Consider the following 19,027-nt stretch of genomic DNA (forward strand, 5'->3'; position numbering starts at 1 on the left):
CACACACACACACACACACACACACACACACACACACACACACACACGCTCTGCTACTTCAACTCCAGCTCTGAGCAAACTGCGACGCGCGCCTCTGCCACTGCAAGTCCTAAGCTCCGGCCCCGGCCCGCGCCTCTGGCCTCACCCCAGCCTCTTCACTCAACCCCAGTTCCCCCTCCCAACTGACCGTGAAGCCGGAGGCAGTTCCCCAGTGCCAGGCCCCCGGTGGGGCTCCCTTCGCCGCCGCCGTCGCCTCCCCCTGCAGCCCCCGACCCGGGACCCGACCTCGGGCTGCAGCGATGGCTCCCCGGCACGAGGCGCCGCGGCTTCCCGGACTCGTCCAGACACCGGGCGGCGCACAGGAGAAGCCCATCGAGCTGCCGGCGGTGGCGGCAGCAGCGGTGGCTGCAGGAGCGGCCGCCGCGCAGGCTGATGACGCACGGGCGCGTGGGAGGGGGGCGCGGCCGGCGCGGGGGCGACGCGCGCAGATGACGTCGACGAGCGGGCCGGCTCGGCAGCATGGCGTCCGTGGCGCTGAGTGAGGCGGAGAAGGTGTATATCGTGCACGGCGTTCAGGTAGCTACGCCGCGGCGTCAGCCACCGGGTCCCCCTGGCGCTGCGGGTGGCGGCGCGCCCTCGGTTCGCTCGGGAGGAGGCGGCCAGGCGGCGTGCTGGGTTTACCTGGTGATTAGACAGCCCTGCGGCCGGCGTTTGCAGTACGAAGCCGGCAAAGCGTGTGTATTTAGGACCCCACGGCGAGGGTCCACTTAGGACTGTGTGTGTACTTGAAGCCTTCCGCGTCTACAAGGTTCCAAACCTGGGTGGAAAGGCAGTCCCTGAGGCCGCTTCTTAGCGAGGGAGCACCGCCCTCAGGGCCTTCGGGAGTCGCATCACTGGGCTGAGCCTCGCTTTTCTCTGCTACGAAACGGGGGTTGGCGGTAGGCTTCTGGCCCGCTCTTCCTTACCTCGTGGTTGGGAAGCACAGGGAGAGAAGGGAGTGAGGTGAAAGCGCTTTGAAAAATATAAATTTCCTTACAAATAAAGGGGGAAGAATGTTTAAAAAGCGGCTCTACAGCCAGTGGCATTTAGTTCTAAGATCCTTAGAGGCAGCTGTAACTGTATTTAGATCTTCTGTGGTCAGTTTTAAGTCCCTGGAGTCAAGACCACTTCAGAGCGAGAGTTGGGAGAATGTTGGGTGTAATGAGCTACCAAGGAAAGCCAAGTGTGTCCTTTCCAGGTTAGAGATTTGTAACCTGCCCAGGTTAGAGACATCCCCAGACGTCTCGGTAAAGCCTAATGAGAATCCTGAACTTGGCTGTAGAGACCTAATCATTTTGCATTTTACTTTTCACATTCAGTCCAGTATGGTCAAATTCAGCTTCTGGCGTCCCCTTTCCGTCAGCCATTGATTCCTTTATTATTTCAAAGATGAATAAAGTAAAGGCAACGGAATATAACATATATGCTAAGGGAGTGGCATAGTTAGTGGAGGTCAAAGGAGCTATACAATTTTGGGGGCTGTGATGCTCTGAAGGCTTCCCTAAGGAGGCGGAATTGCTCCCTTAAATCCATGTCGTGTCCTTCCTGTGTATATTTTCAGGACTCCGTATTCATTCATTCAACCTAGAACTAAGCTAGACTCAAGGGATGGGAAGGAGGCTGCCCTTATATAGCTCCCATGCTAGAAGGAAGAGACAGAAATTACAGATATATTTTTGTGTTTGTATGTAAAATTGTACTGGTAGCTGTGAAGGAAAAAAAATCAGGGACCTGGTCTAGTCCAGGAAGTCAGAGTAGGCTTCCCTAAGGAAATAGTATTTGAAATGAGCTCTCAGCATACTTAAGAATTAAGTAGGCTTGAGCCTTCCAGGAGGAAGAGATGCCGAATCCAAAGGCTCTTGGAGGAAGTGTGGAGCCACAAGGATGGGCTGGGGGTAGTGGTGGGAGATCAGGTTGTGGAGGTGGCTAGATGCCTGATCTTAGGGGGTTTAGAGGTGCAGTCACTTCTTCCTCATGGATCTTGGTAGGTAATAATCTGTTATTTGGTACCTTTAAAACCTAGCCAGTGGGGTGCCTGGGTGGCTCAGTCGTTAAGCGTCTGCCTTCGGCTCAGGTCATGATCTCAGGGTCCTGAGATCGAGCCCCACATCGGGCTCCCTGCTCCGCGGGAAGCCTGCTTCTCCCTCTCCTTCTCCCGCTGCTTCTGTTCCCTCTCTCTCTGTGTCTCTCTCTGTCCAATAAATAAAATCTTTAAAAAAAAAATAAAAAAATAAAAAAATAAAACCTAGCCAGTGTCCAGTGCTTAGTAGGTACTCAGTGACATTGATTGAGCAAGGTGGGTCTTAAAAGGGAGGTCAGTTGGACACTCTTCATTTTTAAAGTTAAACCTCTGTCTTACCAGTACCATGAACCTAATATTAGGGCCACACAAATGCTTTGCTCTGTGTGTCATGGAGCCACGCAGAGTAACTGACTTTAAATAAATCTCTTCGTAAGGACTATTAGTGTTGGCTACAAATTTGCTATATTTATGGAGGAGGGAAACAGAATTGACACCATCTGAATAAAGGTCAGAAGGCAAGTGATTAAGCTTCCCATGGGATCTCCACTGACTCAGTTCTAAAATCACCTCAACTTTTGTTTTGTTGGTCTTTGAGTGCGGGCAGTGCATCTTATACATACCTAACCAGAATCCTGTTCTTGCCTGTTATCTGTAGACCTACTTGTGTTTTTTTGTTTGTTTGTTTTACTTTTCACCTTTGGTCCAGTATGGTCAGTTTTAGCTTCTGTCATCCCTTTCCTTTCAGCCTTTGATTCCTTAACTTTCAGGGATATTTCATCTTGGTTTGGTAGTAGTTAGAAACAGTTGAAATTATTATTTTTTAAAGATTTTATTTATTTGTCAGAGGGAGAGAGCAACAGAGAGAGGGAGTGCACACACAAGCGGGGAGCGCGGCAGGCAGAGGGAGAAGCAGACTCCCCAGTGAGCAGGGAGCCTGATGTGGGGCTCGATCCCAGGACCCTGGGATCATGACCTGAGCCGAAGGCAGACACTTAACCAACTGAACCACCGAGGCATCCCGGAAGCAGTTGAAATTAACCTCACAGTGTATGTTGAGGACTCAGTTGCTAGGAAAGGTAACCAACAAACTCGCTCAAGCGAAAAAAGTATACTTTAGAGGGTTACAAGTGTTATTCCAGGAATTCAGGGTCCTCTTCAGGCTCTCCCTTGCTCATCTCTGCCGCTTTTTACGCCTCGTTTTATTCTTACCTCTCTTCAGACTGGTCTTCTGTTTCTCAGGCCATGTAGTAGGAAGAGTGTGGCTACCTCTCAGCTCTTGGGATTACAGTTCCTCTGTATATAAGAAGCGATCCCTTCTAGTTCAGTTCCATCATCATGTTTCCAGGGAGAAAAATCTCTTTGCTTTGGCTTGGGTCAGGGGAAAGGATGGACAGAATCATTAGGCTTAAAAATGGCCACTGGGAGGATGGGGTACACTTGAGAGAAAGCAGTTTGTGAGCAAGGAGGATGAATCCTATCAGGTCCTGGGAGAGTATGGAATCCCATTCAGGTAATTCAGGGGACTTACGTGATGTGACTCTTCATAGTGGTGTGGGTGGCTTTCAGGGAACCGACAAGAGACTGAGGGGCCAAAGACTAGCAACCACAGGGAGTGGCTGTTACCCTTAGGCTGAAGGGGCCAAGGGAGGCAGTTGTGTTACCAGGTGCCAACGATAGCTAGAACTGTAGAGGAAGAGCTGTTCAACAGAAATTGTAGGCTTGGCCAGATGAAAGCACGCTCAGAAATGTGGCCCCAGTTAGGGGGAATAGGGATAGGGGCGCGGGGAGCAAGTCCCGAGGCGGCTCCTGGTGTCTCCTTTTGGACCTTCCCTTGGCCAAACCCAAACACAAGCCAGTAAAGGGAGTCTAGGTGATGCAGTTTGGAAGGAGTTAACCTGGTGCATTGAAGGTGAGTATTAATTATCCCTATATTAACAGGTGAAGAACTGAGCTCAGACAGGGTCTAAGGTCACACAGAAAGCACGTGATGGAATGGGGACAGAAATCCAGATCTGTGTGATTGCAGAGCCCATGCTTGACTTTCCTGCAGTTCTCCTACTGCAGTGAAAGCCATTGTCTTCCCGTCCTCAAATCGGGTTCCCAAAGCAAAGGCCAGAGAGAATCCCCATTTCTACTTCTCTTTCTTTCTCTTTCCATCTGGTAGCATGTGAGCAAACAGGAAGGAAGAGGGGACGTCCTAGAAGTTCTGGACACTGCTCCACCCCACACCATTTTTCTAGACTTTAAATAGTGCATGATATATACTGTATTGTTATCTTTTCAAGCAGTATTTTTCCCACTTTCTTTTTCTAAGATTTTATTTATTTGTGAGAGAGAGAATGAGAGAGAGCCTGAGAGGGAGGAGGGTCAGAGCGAGAAGCAGACTCCCCGCCGAGCAGGGAGCCCGATGCGGGACTCGATCCCGGGACTCCAGGATCATGACCTGAGCCGAAGGCAGTCGCCCAACCACCTGAGCCACCCAGGCGCCCTTTTCCCCACTTTTGTTATAAGTTCCTTTAGAGCCCTATTTGCCTTTCTTTGTACAGCTCTTGTTTTACCAACTTGTATACTAACTCGTATCTCAAACTGTTTTTCTCTCTATTTGCAACATTCAGGAATTGTGGGGGGCAGATTTTAGAGTTGGGTGCAGAATCTAAGATTTACCCGCTTTCGAGTTTGAGTAACTGGCTAGATGTGCGTTTTCTTCAGGAGGAGACACAGCTAACCTCCATCTCAGCCCAGTGATTTCTGAAGTCTTGAAGTACCTTTTATTCACCCGCAAAGTGCAGATTCCCAGACTTTACCCGGACCTTCTGACTCTGTACCTTTGGGGCTGGAGCCTGGAAGTTGGATATTTTCATAAAGTGTTGGGAGACTTTGATGCCGGCAGCAGACATCTACGGGCAGACCACCGGCCTGGTCCAGCTGAGTCTGCTGTGGAGTCTCTGCTCCTGCCTGCCTGAGGTCACGTGGTCTCCTGCTGTGTTTGTTCACAGGAGGACCTGGGAGCCCGAAAGGGCAGGGCTTCTTTCCCAGCTGCGCCCTTTACAGTGAGAGCGATTTTACCTGAATTTCAGAGCTAGCTCCCTCTGATAAAATGAGACTGTATCCATCTGGAGGGCAGAATGGGGTTGTGAGGAATAATGAGATGGGGAAATATAGAGTACCTGGCATGTGGTCAACCCTGAAGAGATGTTGGCTCCTTTTCAACCTTGTTTTTTCTTTTTTTTTAATCTGATATTTGTTTTTTTTTTAATTTTTTAAAAAGATTTTATTTATTTATTTGGCAGAGAGATACAGAGAGAGAACAAGTAGGCAGAGAGGCAGGCAGAGGGAGAGGGAGAAGCAGGCTCCCCGCCGAGCAGGGAGCCCGATGCGGGGCTCGATCCCAGGACCCTGGAATTATGACCTGAGCCGAGGGCAGCTGCTTAACCGACGGAGCCACCCAGGCGCCCCCAACCTTGTTTTTTCCATCAGACGTATGGCTTTGTGCTGAACCATGCACACTGTATTCCCAACCTTCACAGTGACCGCACCAGGGGTTCAGCCTGGGGCTGTTGAGGGCTAGAGATTATTAAATTATCTTGAGAAAAAGCCGATTTGTGGCAAGGGCTAGAAAGTCTTGAGGCAGCTCCAGGGCATTGCATCTCATGGGCTCCACCGTGGATCCTGTGGTCCCTGTGACAGTCTGCTTGTCTTTATGTCTGTGGTGACGCCTCTACTTCTCTCTCCTGAAGTATATCTCTTCTCTGCAGCACTTGCTGTCCAGCTTCCCTTCATCATGGTAAAATCTGTCACCGCCCGACCCCCCCAGCCCCAGCCTTTCTTCTGGGTGGCCTCTCCAGCCTCCCTCTGTACCTGACCTGTCAGTTCCTCTTTAACTCCCTCCTTCTCAAGTATTTCTCAGGTCAGAGATCAGATTCTAAGGAGAGAGTCAGTTTCGTGCCAGGGGAGCTGGTTACTCTCTGGATTGTATGCTTGGGGTCAAGCCCCTACCGCTGGCTCCGGCTGTTGTGGGCAGACAGTGACTCGGTCCTGTGGTCTCTGTGGAGTGGGAGGCATGGTAGGCTTCTCAGAGGTCTGCTTACTGGTGCCGTGGCCATGACCCGGACATTAGACTGGCCTTCATAGGTTCAGACCAGGCCCTAGCGATGGATTAGCCCCTCCAAGAGGCATTCCTTTTGGGGCCTTGTCAAAGCCATCTTACAGAATTTTTCCTGGCAGTTGAAGGGAGGTGTAGCTCAGCCGATGGTTTTAGTTTCTTTTCTGTGGCTCTAGCTTTCATTGTAGGCATCGTTGGCGGAACAGTGCAAAAGAGGGGGAACAAGGCTGAGACTGGGGTCTTTAGCTGTAAAACTGAGCAGTCAGTATTCAGCTGCTCAACCCGGCCATGCAGAGCTAGAGCCAGCCCCCAGGACTCTTAGTTTTGAGCGCTGTGCCCTTCCCATTTGCGGGCCCGGGGCACAAAAAGCCTGCACCCAGGCACTTTGTGAAGCGAACAGAATCACATCCTTGAAAGGAACTGCGGACTACTCAGTGCGCTTGGAAGGTGAACGAGGATCGACATCTGGTTTTGCCTGCTGTGCCTTGGGCCACTGCCTGCAGAGCTGGATCTGATGTGGTCCTTCTCCTAAGTGGGGTCGCATTCTAGTGGGAGAAGCATTCTAGTCTCCATTCTGTAGCAGGTCCAAGGTGCTGGACAGGTCAGAGCAAAGTAATGGGGAGTTAACCTCACTGCCAAGGCCACAGTCTAAATTCTTCCAAGCGTGTTAGGTTAGTAGAGCTGACCTGTCAGCTTCCTTTAGTGAGTGATAGGACTGGGTTACTTGAGTCTGAGGAAAGTGGCTCTGGGTGGAGTCACTTGTCCTTCCACTCTGCCACAGGCAGTGAAACGGGTGCCTCAGTGACCTACCTCATCCATAAGCTCCCTGCAGGGCTGTTGTCGAGGATTTGGTGAGCTACTATCCACCCCAGAAGCAGGAGAAGGGAACTGTGCAGGGGGCACTTCAGTGTGCTACACTGTGCTGAGGGTCCCCTAAATGATTCCTGGCTTTTGGGTTCTCCTATAATTCTGTGAGGTTGGGGTGATTCCTGCTTTCCAGACAAAGAGACGGACTCCAAGCTGTTGAGGAGCTAACTTGCGCAAGGTCACAAAGCTGGTATGTGACAGGAGAGATTTAAAATATAGCCTGGGTGACCATTGGTTGAGCGTCCAACTCTTGGTTTTGGCTCAAGTCATGATCTCGGGGTTGTGGGATGGAGCCTAACATCAGGCTCCGTGCTCAGTGGGGAATCTGCTTGGGATTCTCTCTCCCACTTCCTCTGCCCCTCTCCCGAGCACGCTCTTTTTCTCTCTCTCGCTCTCAAGTAAATAAATCTTTAAGAAAAAAAAAAAAATATATATATATATGGGTTGGAAGTGACTCTACCACACCACACCCAACTAGCAGGGGTGTTGTGATTGGGTGAGAAACAACTGGAAAGTCACTGGGCACTGTCCCAGCCCCCTCTATCAAGAAGGACAACCCTGTCCTCCACTCCATGGTGGTGCCCAGCACTTGTTGACATCTGTGTTGGGTTTTTGGATGGAGCTTTCACTGCAGGGCAGCCCCTGTTTAAATGGTCACACATGAATTAATTCCTTTCTTCTGAGTACTACTGGTGAATAAACATTTTGGTAGGGTGTCTGGCTCTGAGCCAGACCAAGCAGGTTTGGGTAATTTTTAAGCCTTTTATGAGGAAAGCTGGATTAAAAAAAAAAAGTCCTGAGTGCAGTGATTCGTGGACTAATTTGTTTTTTTGGTTTTTCTCCTATTCTCTTGGGTGCTTTTTTTTCTATGAAAAAAAAATATATACTCTGTGCATCCTTGGAAAGGAAAATGTGTAGCTTTTTGTTTGTTTCTTACTTGTCACCTGAGCCTTTCCCAGTGATCCTTCCCCAGGGAGCAGAGTAGTTTAAAGGCTAGAAAGACAGTACCTGGTAAGGCCTGGTTTTCGGACCCCCTCCCAGCCCCATCCTGGAACAAGGTGTTGTCGCTACAAAGGGTAGTGACTAGATCTTTCCAGAGAAGTGGTATTTTAATTTTAAAGCCGCAGTTAGAAGCCCTGTCACCTTGTGGCCTCCCTGCGTTCAGAGTTGTTTTTTGCATCATTAGGACCAACTGGTAGAGCCAGCAGTTCACTCTTCGAGGGAGGCCTGTGCTGTCTCCTGTGGCCCAGGGAAGAGACCCTTTAGGATGCAGGGGACCATGTGGAATTGTGGGTTAAGAGCCCTGGCTTGGCGTTCAAGTGCTCCTTATTGGCCATGTGACCTGGGCCAGACATTTAGCATCTTTCAACCTCTTTCCTCATTTGTAAAATGGAATGAGAAAAAGCTGTCTTACAGGGTTATTGTGAGAGTTAAATGTGTCAACTGTGTAGCGTTCCTAGCACGTTATCCCAAATATAGTAAATGCACATTAGAGAGTAGCTACTATTAGTTTTTGCAAATTATTGTGGCTGTTTTAATTTATAGATCTGTAGAATTAGAGAAGCGCCATTGAGGCCTTCTAATTCAATGTCCATCTTTGTACAAAGGAGGAAACTAGTCTCGAGCATCCCGTCCTAGGTCAAGCAGCTAGTTCTGGCAGAACCAGGCCAGGAGCCCCTGACTAATACCCCTAGTGATTGCTCACACTTGCACCCGACCTGCAACTCAGGCAGGAGTCTTCTTACCTGGTGCTTCTGGGCCCTGTTCTCACTTTCCTCACAGGGCCCGCCTGGGGGATGGGGCATCAGAGATCGGCCTAGGAAGCCTTTCCTGTTCTGCGGGTGGGGTTGTCAAGAGACAGTCACCTAGTTTTGGGATCCTCCAGTGAAGAGGGATCACTTTATGGAGTTCCTCCCTGGAGGTTCATTGCCTAGACTTGAAATTCTTTTGCTTTTTAAGTACAGGTCTCCCCAGGCTCAAGATGGGGACTACCTCCAGGGAGGGGATGGCCTGGGGAGTGGACGAGCTGCAAAGGGACTTCAAACGGACTTGTGATGTTTATTTTCTCTGCATTAACAGGAGTGGGATACAGAAAGAGTAGAAACAGGGTAGAAGGTCAGAGCTGGGTGAATGCAGTGCTTTACTGGATTTCAGTGTCTCCAAATAAAAATGTCAGTCATATATGGAGTTAGGCGAGGCAGTTTAAAGGTAAATTTGTGACATTTACGTATTTTAGGACAGTGTTTTTAAATATTTTGAGGAGCATTAACCCTTTTGAGAATCTGATGAAGCTAATGAGTCTTTTTCTGAAAGAAGAGTGCTTTCAAAAAAAAAAAGATGTTTACAAAGAATGAGGAAGATTTCCATGAGCTGATGTGTAGTGATTGCCTGCATATGTATTATTAAGTGTTTACAAAAAAAAGAGAGAAGCAAAGTATAAAACAGTATCTATAGTGTGCTACTCTTCATATACGAAAGAAAGGATTATAAAAAATATTCATGTATTTGCTCATTTGTGCAAAGGAAATACAGGGACGATGAACCAGCAATTAAACAGACTGCCTGGGGTGGATGGGAAAGAGCTAGAAAGTAGGGCTGAGGGGAGAGTGGCCTTTCCCTGAGCACAGCTTTTCTGAAAACTTTGACTCCTAGAGTCATGGTGATAGTCCACATACCCCAAAAATTAATGAGTAATTTTAAAGTAGCCAGGATGTGAGGGACCCACGTTGGAGCACAAACAGTTACAGATGAACCTCACAGGTGCAGGGGAATAGCAGAGCCACACTGAAGGGTGGGGAAGACAACTGGAAAACAGGATTCTGGGTGGGCAGTGTAAGGCTAAAGAGGAAAAGAACTCTACACAAATACTATTCTCCATTAGTAAATTTGTTTCTCAAGATTTAACAAATACATAAATATATTGTGGATAATGGGAGCCAGGTTTCTCACTTTCTGAGAAAGAATTTACAAATAAGGCAAGCGGGAAGGTTAGAACCAACTATCACTGTGAACACGTGGCCTTTTAATAGTTATGTAGATAGACTCAGAAATAAATACAGCTGTGTGGGTTAGCGAACATATATGTTATCTAGCTCTGTCTGCGAAGAAGTTCTGGAAGCAATGATACCCCAGTAGCAATGAACTTACTTAGCAACCAGATCCTGGTTTTTAAAGCACCGTTCTTCAGTGAAAGGAACCAGGACACCTCGGAGAAAGGACTGATCCCATGGCTGGGGCAGGGAGAAATACTAGAGGCTGGAACATCTTGTCTTGTCAGAAGTAAAGATGTGCTCAAAAAAGATCATGGGCGTGTTGAAAGAATGCAGGAACCAACCCAGAGGAACCCCCAGTGGCCAAATCTGGAACACTTTGAGCAACAGCATAAGTGATGACAGTATTGGATTACAGCCGCAGCATAAAACAGATATCCATGAATTATATTGATAGAAGTAAATAACAGAAGAAGTAAATACATGGGGATAAGGGGTAGCAGTACGTAGACCATTCTGAAATCCATCTTCTGCAGCAAGGGTCGGCAAACTTTTCCTGTAAAGGGCTGGACAGTGAAGACTTGGGCCTCGTAGGTTAGAAGATCTCCATCACAACCACTCAACTCTGCCATTGTAGCTTGAAAGCCACAGACTGCCTCCAGGAGCAGGCGTGGCTGTGTTCCAGTAAAGTAAAACGTTTCAGAGAGGCAGGTGGCCCTCGGGCTGAAGTGTGCTGTCCCTATTCTCGAGAATGCCTGGTTTAGAAGAGAAGAGCTGGGTATCTTTGGCTGTCCACAGAGTGGATTTTGTTGAGTTTAGGGGAGCAAGGGGGCCACAGCTGAGACAGTTGTAGCTCTGACAACACATACTTCCTGGCGCAGTTTGGGAATTGCCGATTTGGGAAGAGGCAGCTTATTTTGTCTCTCGTTCAGATTTTGTCTGTTCGTGTGCCTGTTTGGGGTAGTGGGATGTAGTATGGACTTTGCTCTTGGTCAGGCCTGGGTGAAAACCCAGCTTTGCTCTCACCAGCCGTGGGACCTGGGATACATCGCTTTACTTCTCTGAGCCTTCATTCCCTCACACGTAAAATAGTAGTATTGTTTCTCGCTATGAGGACAGAATTCTGGGTGATTCGCTAAGAGAGCAGGGACGCTGTACTGCCTAGTTCCTTGGGGGAACTGGTGTGAACGAGTTTAGAAGTCTGTTGGTGGTTTGGTGGTGGTTGTATTAGAGTTGTGGTTGTTGCCCTTAGGAAGACCTCCGTGTGGATGGCCGTGGCTGTGAGGACTACCGATATGTCGAAGTGGAAACCGATGTGGTGTCTAACACCAGTGGGTCTGCCAGGGTCAAGCTGGTGAGTACTGTGACCACAGTCTGTGCCCAGGGGGAGGATGGGCAGGCCCTAGGGAGCCAGCCACAGGCCCCTCTGGGCTTTGGGAGTGCATATCTTTCCAGGGAATCCAAGACCCAAGGCAGACTCTGGGAGAGCATCTGTCTAGATCTGAAGGACCCCTTACTTTTTCAAAGGGCCACTTCCCAAGTTCCTTTGCAGGGCTCCTAAAAGAGTCCCCTGGGGTCATAGTTTGGGAGAGGAGGTTGGTGGTTGGGTATCTGGCTACCTGCCCTGAGTGAGGACCCTTCTTGCATATGTCCTCAGGGTCACACAGACATCTTGGTGGGAGTGAAAGCAGAAATGGGGACACCGAAGCTGGAGAAACCAAATGAAGGTTACTTGGAGTTCTTCGTTGACTGGTCAGTACTATGCATTTTTTGGTAAGATTTTATTTATTTGTTAGAGAGAGAGAGAGCACAAGCAGAGGGAGCTGGAGGCAGAGGGAGAAGCAGGCTCCCTACTGAGCAAGGAGCCCAATGAGGGACTCGATCCCAGGACCCTGGGATCATGACCTGAGCCAAAGGCGGACGCTCAACTGACCAAGCCACCCAGGTGTACCACCGTCTTTTTTTTTTAAGTAGGCTCCGTGCTGGGTGTGGTGCTCAATGCGGTGCTGGAACTCACGACCCTGAGATCAAGACCTGAGCTGAGACCAAGAGTCGGACGCCTACGCCACCCAGGCATCCCTATGCATATGTTTTTAAAGACAAACGATTTATATTTTTTAAAAGATATATTTATTTATTTGAGAGAGAGAGCACGTGTGTGTGCAAGCTGGGCAGGAGGGGCAAAGGGAGAGGGAGAGAGAGAGAATCTTCAAGCAGCTCCCCCCTGAGTGTGGCCTGAGCTGAAATCAACAGATACTTAGCCAACTGAGCCACCCAGGTGCCCTAAAGAAAAACGATTTAAAAGAAGATTCAGAGACTAGACCTCTGGTTTCCTGTTGAGCCCACTTTTATTTTGTATTCAGTCATCATTCCTGCAGGCAGCAGGTATTTCCTGTGTTCCTCCTAGGTGCCTGGCACTGGGATATGTGGAAGAAGGCCTTGGCTTGAGTCCTGCCCTTGTCCTAGTCACGCGGTCATTGCTGGGCCTCACTGTCCCTGTCAGAGAGAGGAGGGCATCGCCAGGCAGCCCGGCACATGATGGTTCTAAGAGTCAAATGAAATGGTGGGTTTTGCGATGCTTTGAAAAATATCAAATGTAGATAATAAGGGTCATTTGGTCTAAAATGCCCTGTTTCTCTTCCTGCTCTAGTTTTTTTTTTTTTTTTAAGATTTTATTTATTTATTTGACAGAGAGAGACACAGCGAGAGAGGGAACACAAGCAGGGGGAGTGGGAGAGGGAGAAGCAGGCTTCCTGCCGAGCAGGGAGCCCGACGCGGGGCTCGATCCCAGGACCCCGGGATCACGACCTGAGCCGAAGACGCTTAACGACTGAGCCACCCAGGCGCCCCTTTCCTGCTCTAGTTTTGCAGAAAACTTCTCATGACTTGCTTGGCAGAGAAAGGACGAGGGCCAGCCAAACAGCCTGATGGAGGGAGTGGCAGCAAGGCAGGCATCATGGGTGCTGGGAAGAGCCGGGACTCGGCACTTTCTGCAGCCAGCTAGCCTTCTCTGGCCAGCTCTGTGACCTCAGGCTGGTTACTCAGTCTCTCTGTGCCTGAATTTCTCTATCTAAAAAATAGCGATAATGATACTGTTGCGATGATGAAGAAAGGAAATGAGGACGACAGAGTGAGCACCACCACAGTGATTGGTTCCCAGCAGGCTTTCAGGAAGTGCCCCCCCCCCACTGCCTCCCCTTTCTTGGGCTCTGGGCTCTTTACTTTGTTGCTCGCCCAGTCCCATCTTCTGTCTATAACTTCACTTCTAATTAGGTGGTGACAGCAGGCTTTCTTGAGGTGGTAAGGATCTCTATTAGCTCATGCTAGGTGCAGGTATATAATACCGATTCTGTATTAGAGTCCCCAAGACCACCCCCGTATTTGGAGATTTTCTGGAAGGACCCACAAGACTCATATAGTTGTACTCTTGGCTGAGATTTGTTATAGCAATGGAAATGCAGCAACATGTGTGTGATGATTCTGCCCAAGAAAGCTCATTAAAGACTTGGCACCCAAGATTTTTATCGGGGCTAGTCCCATGGGCACCCTCTGCTTAACACGTACCAAAATTCCAGACTCCAAGAAGGAAAGCACATAGTCACCTTACCATATTATTTGCACAAATAGTCCAGGCACAGTGGACCATAGTTCACTGTTGACTGGGAACGCTCTTATTGTCACGTTCCCAGATGGCAAATGAGGGCCCACCTTGCAAGCAGTCCCTTCCAAAGATAGCAGTCTTGGGCCTGCTATGTGCACCTTTTCGGCATAGATGCTAACCCACAGTTTATATGGTGAGTTAGAGTCTTCTGGTCTTCTTTCAGACTCAAAGCTTGGTTCTTGGGGCGCCTGGGTGGCTCAGTTGGTTGAGCGTCTACGCTTGATTTCGGCTCAAGTCATGATCTCAGGGTCGTGGGATTGAGTGACGTGTTGGGCTCCACAGTGGGCGTGGAGCCAGCTTAAGATTCTCACTACCTCTCCCCCCACAAATAAATAAATAAAATAAAATAAAAAGAAGCTGGTCCTCACAACATTGCTATGAGAGAGATGACCAGTGTTGAGAGAGGGTAAGTGAATTCTGCCAAAGTCGTGTCAGCTCAGACTTCCCCTGGTCTGGGTCTTTGCTTGTTCTACTCCATGCAGCCCGCAGAAGCCAGCTTTCCAGGGATATTGCGCTCAGAGTTCTGAGAACGTATCTGCATTCAGCTTTCTGGCCAGTTTTCCTTCCAGCCCATTCTTGCACCCTGCCCTGTGAGACCCCCCCTACCCCCAGGCAGTCTCCTCTCCTGGTTGGACCTGGCTGCTCTCACCAGCCTGAGTTATCCAGTGGGACTGGCCCATCGTTTAAGTCTCGGTGACCTTGTTCAAGCCTCCAGCTTATCCCTTTGCTCTTGGTGGAAGAAAAATACCTCTCCCGGCCTTGATCTGCCTAATTCAATGCAATAAACAGGCACCATGTGTGAAGCACTGTAATTTGCTTTTCTTTTTCACCTCTCTGTCATCTTCTACCTCCTTCATCTTCGGCAGACCGCAGTCAACCCATCCACACCAAAGGGAAGGTGTTGCCCTCAGATGCTTGGCATAGGGGACAGCCTTCACTGTGGCTCCGTGTCTGAACGTGACTCCAGGTTAGCCTGCTGCTCTTGTCCCTTTCTTGTCCCAGCTGTAAAGGGAGGGTGGCACCAGGGTGGGAGGACGCTCGGACCTTCCTCTTCCCAAGATCCGGCTTCTAGGAGTAGCCTCTCCCCCTGACCAGGCAGGGCTGCCTGCTCCTCTCCTTTCTCCCTTTGGAAGTCTCAGGAGACCCTCAACAGGCCCAGTAGCTCCAGTTCCCAGGGAGTTCTGATTCTCTTTCAAGATGGATAATCGCAAGGTGGCACACTTTAGTGTCTTCACGTGGCTCAGTTAATGTGATCAGTCTAGCAGGTAGAATCACCATGAGAGAGTCAGTCACAAAACCTTGTGTTCCTGCAAACAACGGAGATGTTGATTTACCAAGCACCTGCAACTGCCACCTTTATCAGACCCTCATCTGGGTCTTCAGAGAGCAGCTCGTAATCACATAAACAAACCCCTTGTTCCCATCGTTCCCATCCAGCAAATAGGAACGGCTTCTGGACATCTGTGGTTGTGCCCAGCACAAAGGGTGCTCCCCACCGACCCCTCTGCTGGAGAGCACGAGACCCTCATCCATCCACAGGCTGAAGGAGATGTATTCCCCAGCTTGGGGTGGGGCGGGGCTGTCAGTCTGAGCCCAGCTTGACTTACCAGCAATTTGCAGGGTTTAATTATGTAAATTTCCAGTGATTGGAGAGGTCTCAGAAAACTGCTTTTCTGCTACCTCATTCTACTTGTTTTGTCTCTTTGGAATGATAGTGGCACCTGAGGTAGACATTGCCTCCCACCCCCATAATTTTCTCTGTGTCTTGGGAATGCTGCCCTTTGGGGCGGGTACCCAACTGCACTGACCCTGACCCCGACCCCATCTCCGTGGAGTAGTAAAGACTTGGGATTCCTGAGCACTGCCCCGGAGATGCCTGGCAGCACACTCACTAAAACTGGGAGCAGACTCGGACCTCCTGACTCCTGTCTCATGTCTTTGGTGTGTTAGTTGTAACTTGAGAACAGGCTGTTTTAAATCAGAACTTTGAAACTTTGGGAAAAGTTGATTTCCATCTGAACCCGGAGGAGGGTAAGAATTTAGGGAGCTGGTATGTGACCCTGGGCTACCACTAGGTGGCGGTCCATCTAGTCTCTTCGTAGCTCTGACACCATGTTGATGGGGGTATCAGAAGCTTGGCTTCGCCTCTCTGAGAGGCTTCGGTTCTTCACTGGGGGAAGTTGAGGAGAACATTTTTCATTCATAGCCATTTCAGTGTGCCCAACACTTGCCACTTCCCTGTGGGATCCTAACTACTTTTTGTTGTGATCACTTATATTTATCGCTAATGTTGAACCAGAAGCTTTAAGCCCTGAATTGGTGGATGGAGCCACTTGATCTCTGTTTCTCGCTGCTCAGTGCTGCTTGAAGGGGGTCACTGTGAGTGCCTGATGGGCTGGGGTGGCGGGGGACAGAGTGGAAAGGCAGCCTGCAGAAGTCAGTTGAAGCTATAGTTGGAAGTCTCCAGAGCTGGTAACTCTCCCAGAAACTTCAATCAAGGACATACAATGAAAAGCTCAAAATGTGCTCCTGTCCTCCCCTTTCCCACTCATGGGGAAGCTTCTGCAGGTTCAGGAATGAGCACCTGTACACACAGGGGAATGGGAGGAATTGGGGCCTGCTGCAGGGCTGGACAACTGACCACTAGACAGGTAAGGCCCAGAGTTAGCCCTGCCCCACAGACCCTCTAAATCACTTTTGTCTGCCATGGTCCTGGCCTGACCTGGCGTAAGACTCCATAGATTTGCAGGCTAGATTGATCCCAGGGGAAACAATGGGCCTAGTGTCTGAAGTCCTGTCCCAGGTAGACATGGCCTTGATCTCACCCTGCCCCAGTTAAACCAGAGATGGCCCAAGCAGGAGGAGCAGAGTAGAGGTGATGAGTCAGGAGGGGTGGAGAACTGGGAGGGGCAGCATTCCCAGGATTTCTATTAGTTTATTGGCTTAGTAAGCAGTTTCCCCACAGCCGGGGAAGAGGGGCTGGGTCATACTTTATGAAGGATCGGAATTGGTTTTGGCAATTATAGACACAGAAAGCACTTGGTTTTACGCCCCAAGCCCCAAGTGTGTACTCTGCTACTGAAAGAATGTATTGTGATACCTCTGAGCAGGGGGCCAGGATTAACAGCCTATGCGCGCTCTCTCTCTTTTAAACTTTGCACTTAATAGAGAAACTTTTTATTTAGGACTCCTTTGGTCTGCATTCCTTGACTCCAGTATTTGTGATCTAGTAATAAGTCCCAAGACCAGAACATCCATTCATTACTTTGACTCACATTAGGCTACAAGCCAGGCATGGCAAACTACACATTGAGCAGGAATCCAGTGCCGCCTAGCAGGTAAGGGCCAGGCTGCCTGGGTTGGAATCTAGCTCCCCAGTCACTAGTTGTGTGAGCTTGGACAAATTCCATAACCTTTCTGGGACTCAGCTCCGTATTCTCTAAAATGGGGTCGGAAATAGTGCCTAGCTCATAGAGTTGTTGTGAGAATCGAGTGAGCTGGTACATCTGAAGTGCTAAGAGTGGTTTCCAGTGGTTCCAAAAGAAATTCAGGTTTTCCTCCTTGTAAAATGAGAGAGTCAGACCATCTGAAGTCTCTCCAGGTTCTCCCTTAGGTCAGAGCTCACCTGTGAGATTTTTGTTTCACTAACAGTTTGTTTTCAAAGGTGAGTTAAATGCCTTTAGACAGGCTAGGGAGTCTGTCAGAGTCTCCATCACTGCCTGCGGATCACTGGTAGCTCTTTGTTCAGAGCACGGAGTTACCTGGCCAACCCCTGTGGGCATCCTTGTCCTCTGACATGGTCTCTGAGGTCCTTTTCTGGGTTTGCATCTCTGTCCCACCTCTACCAAGAAGAGTCCTTGTGCTAGGAGCACCCCTAGTGATAAGGGGACCCCCGTTCTCTACCCCAACCCTACTCTTCATCCTTTGTTAGAATAGGGGGTCTCTCGGGGCGCCTGGGTGGCTCAGTCGTTGGGCGTCTGCCTTCAGCTCAGGTCATGATCCCAGGGACCTGGGATCGAGCCCCGCATCGGGCTTCCTGCTCTGGCAGAAATCTGCTTCTCCCTCTCCCACTCCCTCTGCTTGTGTTCCCTCTCTTGCTGTTTCTCTCTCTCTCAAATAAATAAATAAAATCTTAAAAAAAAAAAAAGAATAGAGGGTCTCTGGCTTTTCTCACATTACCAGAAGTATTATGCCCCCACCCCCAAACCCCGCCCCAACAATTTCCTTACATTTTTCCAGCCTCCTCCCCGGAGTCGCTCCAGGCCCCGGGCACCATCCAGACGCAGGAGTTTTCCATGGTCTCATGAGCCTCTAAACCTTCCTCTCTGCCTGGCTACCAGCTATAAAGAATAATGTGTTTAAAGAAAAATAAGCGATGAAGCCGGCAGTGGACGAGATGTTGTTCCCTGAGGGCGCCGGGCCCTACGTGGACCTGGACGAGGCAGGAGGCAGCACGGGGCTCCTGATGGACTTGGCAGCCAATGAGAAGGCAGTTCATGCAGACTTTTTTAATGATTTTGAAGATCTGTTTGATGATGATATCCATTGAGACACCGTCCAGCGGTGTGTGTGGTCATGTGTGTTACGAGGTGGTGTGGCGGAGTTCCTCAGAGGACAATTTCAGATGGTCCTAAAGAACTCGTGGATGTTACTTGAAATTAGGAGATGGTTAACCAAGAAAGAGAAGGATGGTTTTAACTATCTGCATGAGGCCCGCTTATCTCTGAATGTGACCAACTTTTGTCCTTCAATTAAAAAGCGATGCCATCAAAAAAAAAAAAGAAAAGAAAAAGAAAAAAAGCTTTCAGAATAGAAAAAATTCCCACTTTAAATTAGTTCAGTGTCCAAAAAAATCCCAGTGGGGTGTGGTTTTGTGGGTAGATTAATTTAGCCAGTTAGACCTGGGAAGGTCTGTAAGCCATCCCTTAGGGCTGTAAAAGAGTACATGCATCAGTCCCTGAGTAATCAGTTAATCCCCCCCAGGAGGGTGTGGCCCACTGTAGTCAGGAAAAAGTACACATTTTTAAGCATAAGCATCTCCGGCTGGATTTGTCCACTGAGATCTATATAGATGTGTTTTTAAACACTTAAAAGATGGATCTTAATATTGATTGCTTAGTGTGTAAATTAGAAACAGTTTTTGTTTTGCTGGCTGTGCAAAATTATTAAGTTGGTCCTTGGGAACTTGATTATTTCACCGTAAATGAGCTGCTTTTCATGGCTCAGTGCCTGAGTCCAGCCGAAGCAGTGAGGGAACAGCGAGGCTGCCATGGCAGTGATGAAGTTTCTCTTGGGGATTTTAAATTGGGGCTCTGCTGGCTCATAGCCGTAAGGGAAGGCTGTAT

The 19,027-nt window shown here is 49.1% G+C and overlaps 2 protein-coding genes across 8 annotated transcripts in view; one reads left to right on the plus strand and one right to left on the minus strand.

The window, feature by feature from the left end:
* Positions 1-325, minus strand: part of ZDHHC3 (zDHHC palmitoyltransferase 3) — a 55,525-nt gene extending 55,200 nt beyond the window's left edge. For all 4 annotated transcript variants that reach the window (XM_073901055.1, XM_073901057.1, XM_025885686.2 and 1 more), the window contains exon 1: positions 188-325. The gene's annotated coding sequence lies outside the window, so the exon portion shown is untranslated. The remainder of the gene's footprint in view (positions 1-187) is intronic.
* Positions 326-460: 135 nt separating this feature from the next.
* Positions 461-19,027, plus strand: part of EXOSC7 (exosome component 7) — a 35,310-nt gene continuing 16,743 nt past the window's right edge. For 2 of the 4 annotated variants that reach the window (XM_073901053.1, XM_073901052.1), the window contains exons 1-4: positions 461-576; positions 11,274-11,375; positions 11,679-11,773; positions 12,429-12,584. In XM_073901053.1, coding sequence (XP_073757154.1) covers positions 520-576; positions 11,274-11,375; positions 11,679-11,773; positions 12,429-12,584 — 410 coding nt within the window. In that variant the 5' untranslated portion in view covers positions 461-519. The remainder of the gene's footprint in view (positions 577-11,273; positions 11,376-11,678; positions 11,774-12,428; positions 12,585-19,027) is intronic. The other 2 variants (XM_025885688.2, XM_073901054.1) reach the window with 1 other exon arrangement.

This window comes from Callorhinus ursinus, unplaced genomic scaffold (genome assembly GCF_003265705.2).
Source record: "Callorhinus ursinus isolate GAN/ISIS: 27379988/994484 unplaced genomic scaffold, GSC_fseal_2.0 scaffold15, whole genome shotgun sequence".
Classification (NCBI taxonomy): domain Eukaryota; kingdom Metazoa; phylum Chordata; class Mammalia; order Carnivora; family Otariidae; genus Callorhinus; species Callorhinus ursinus.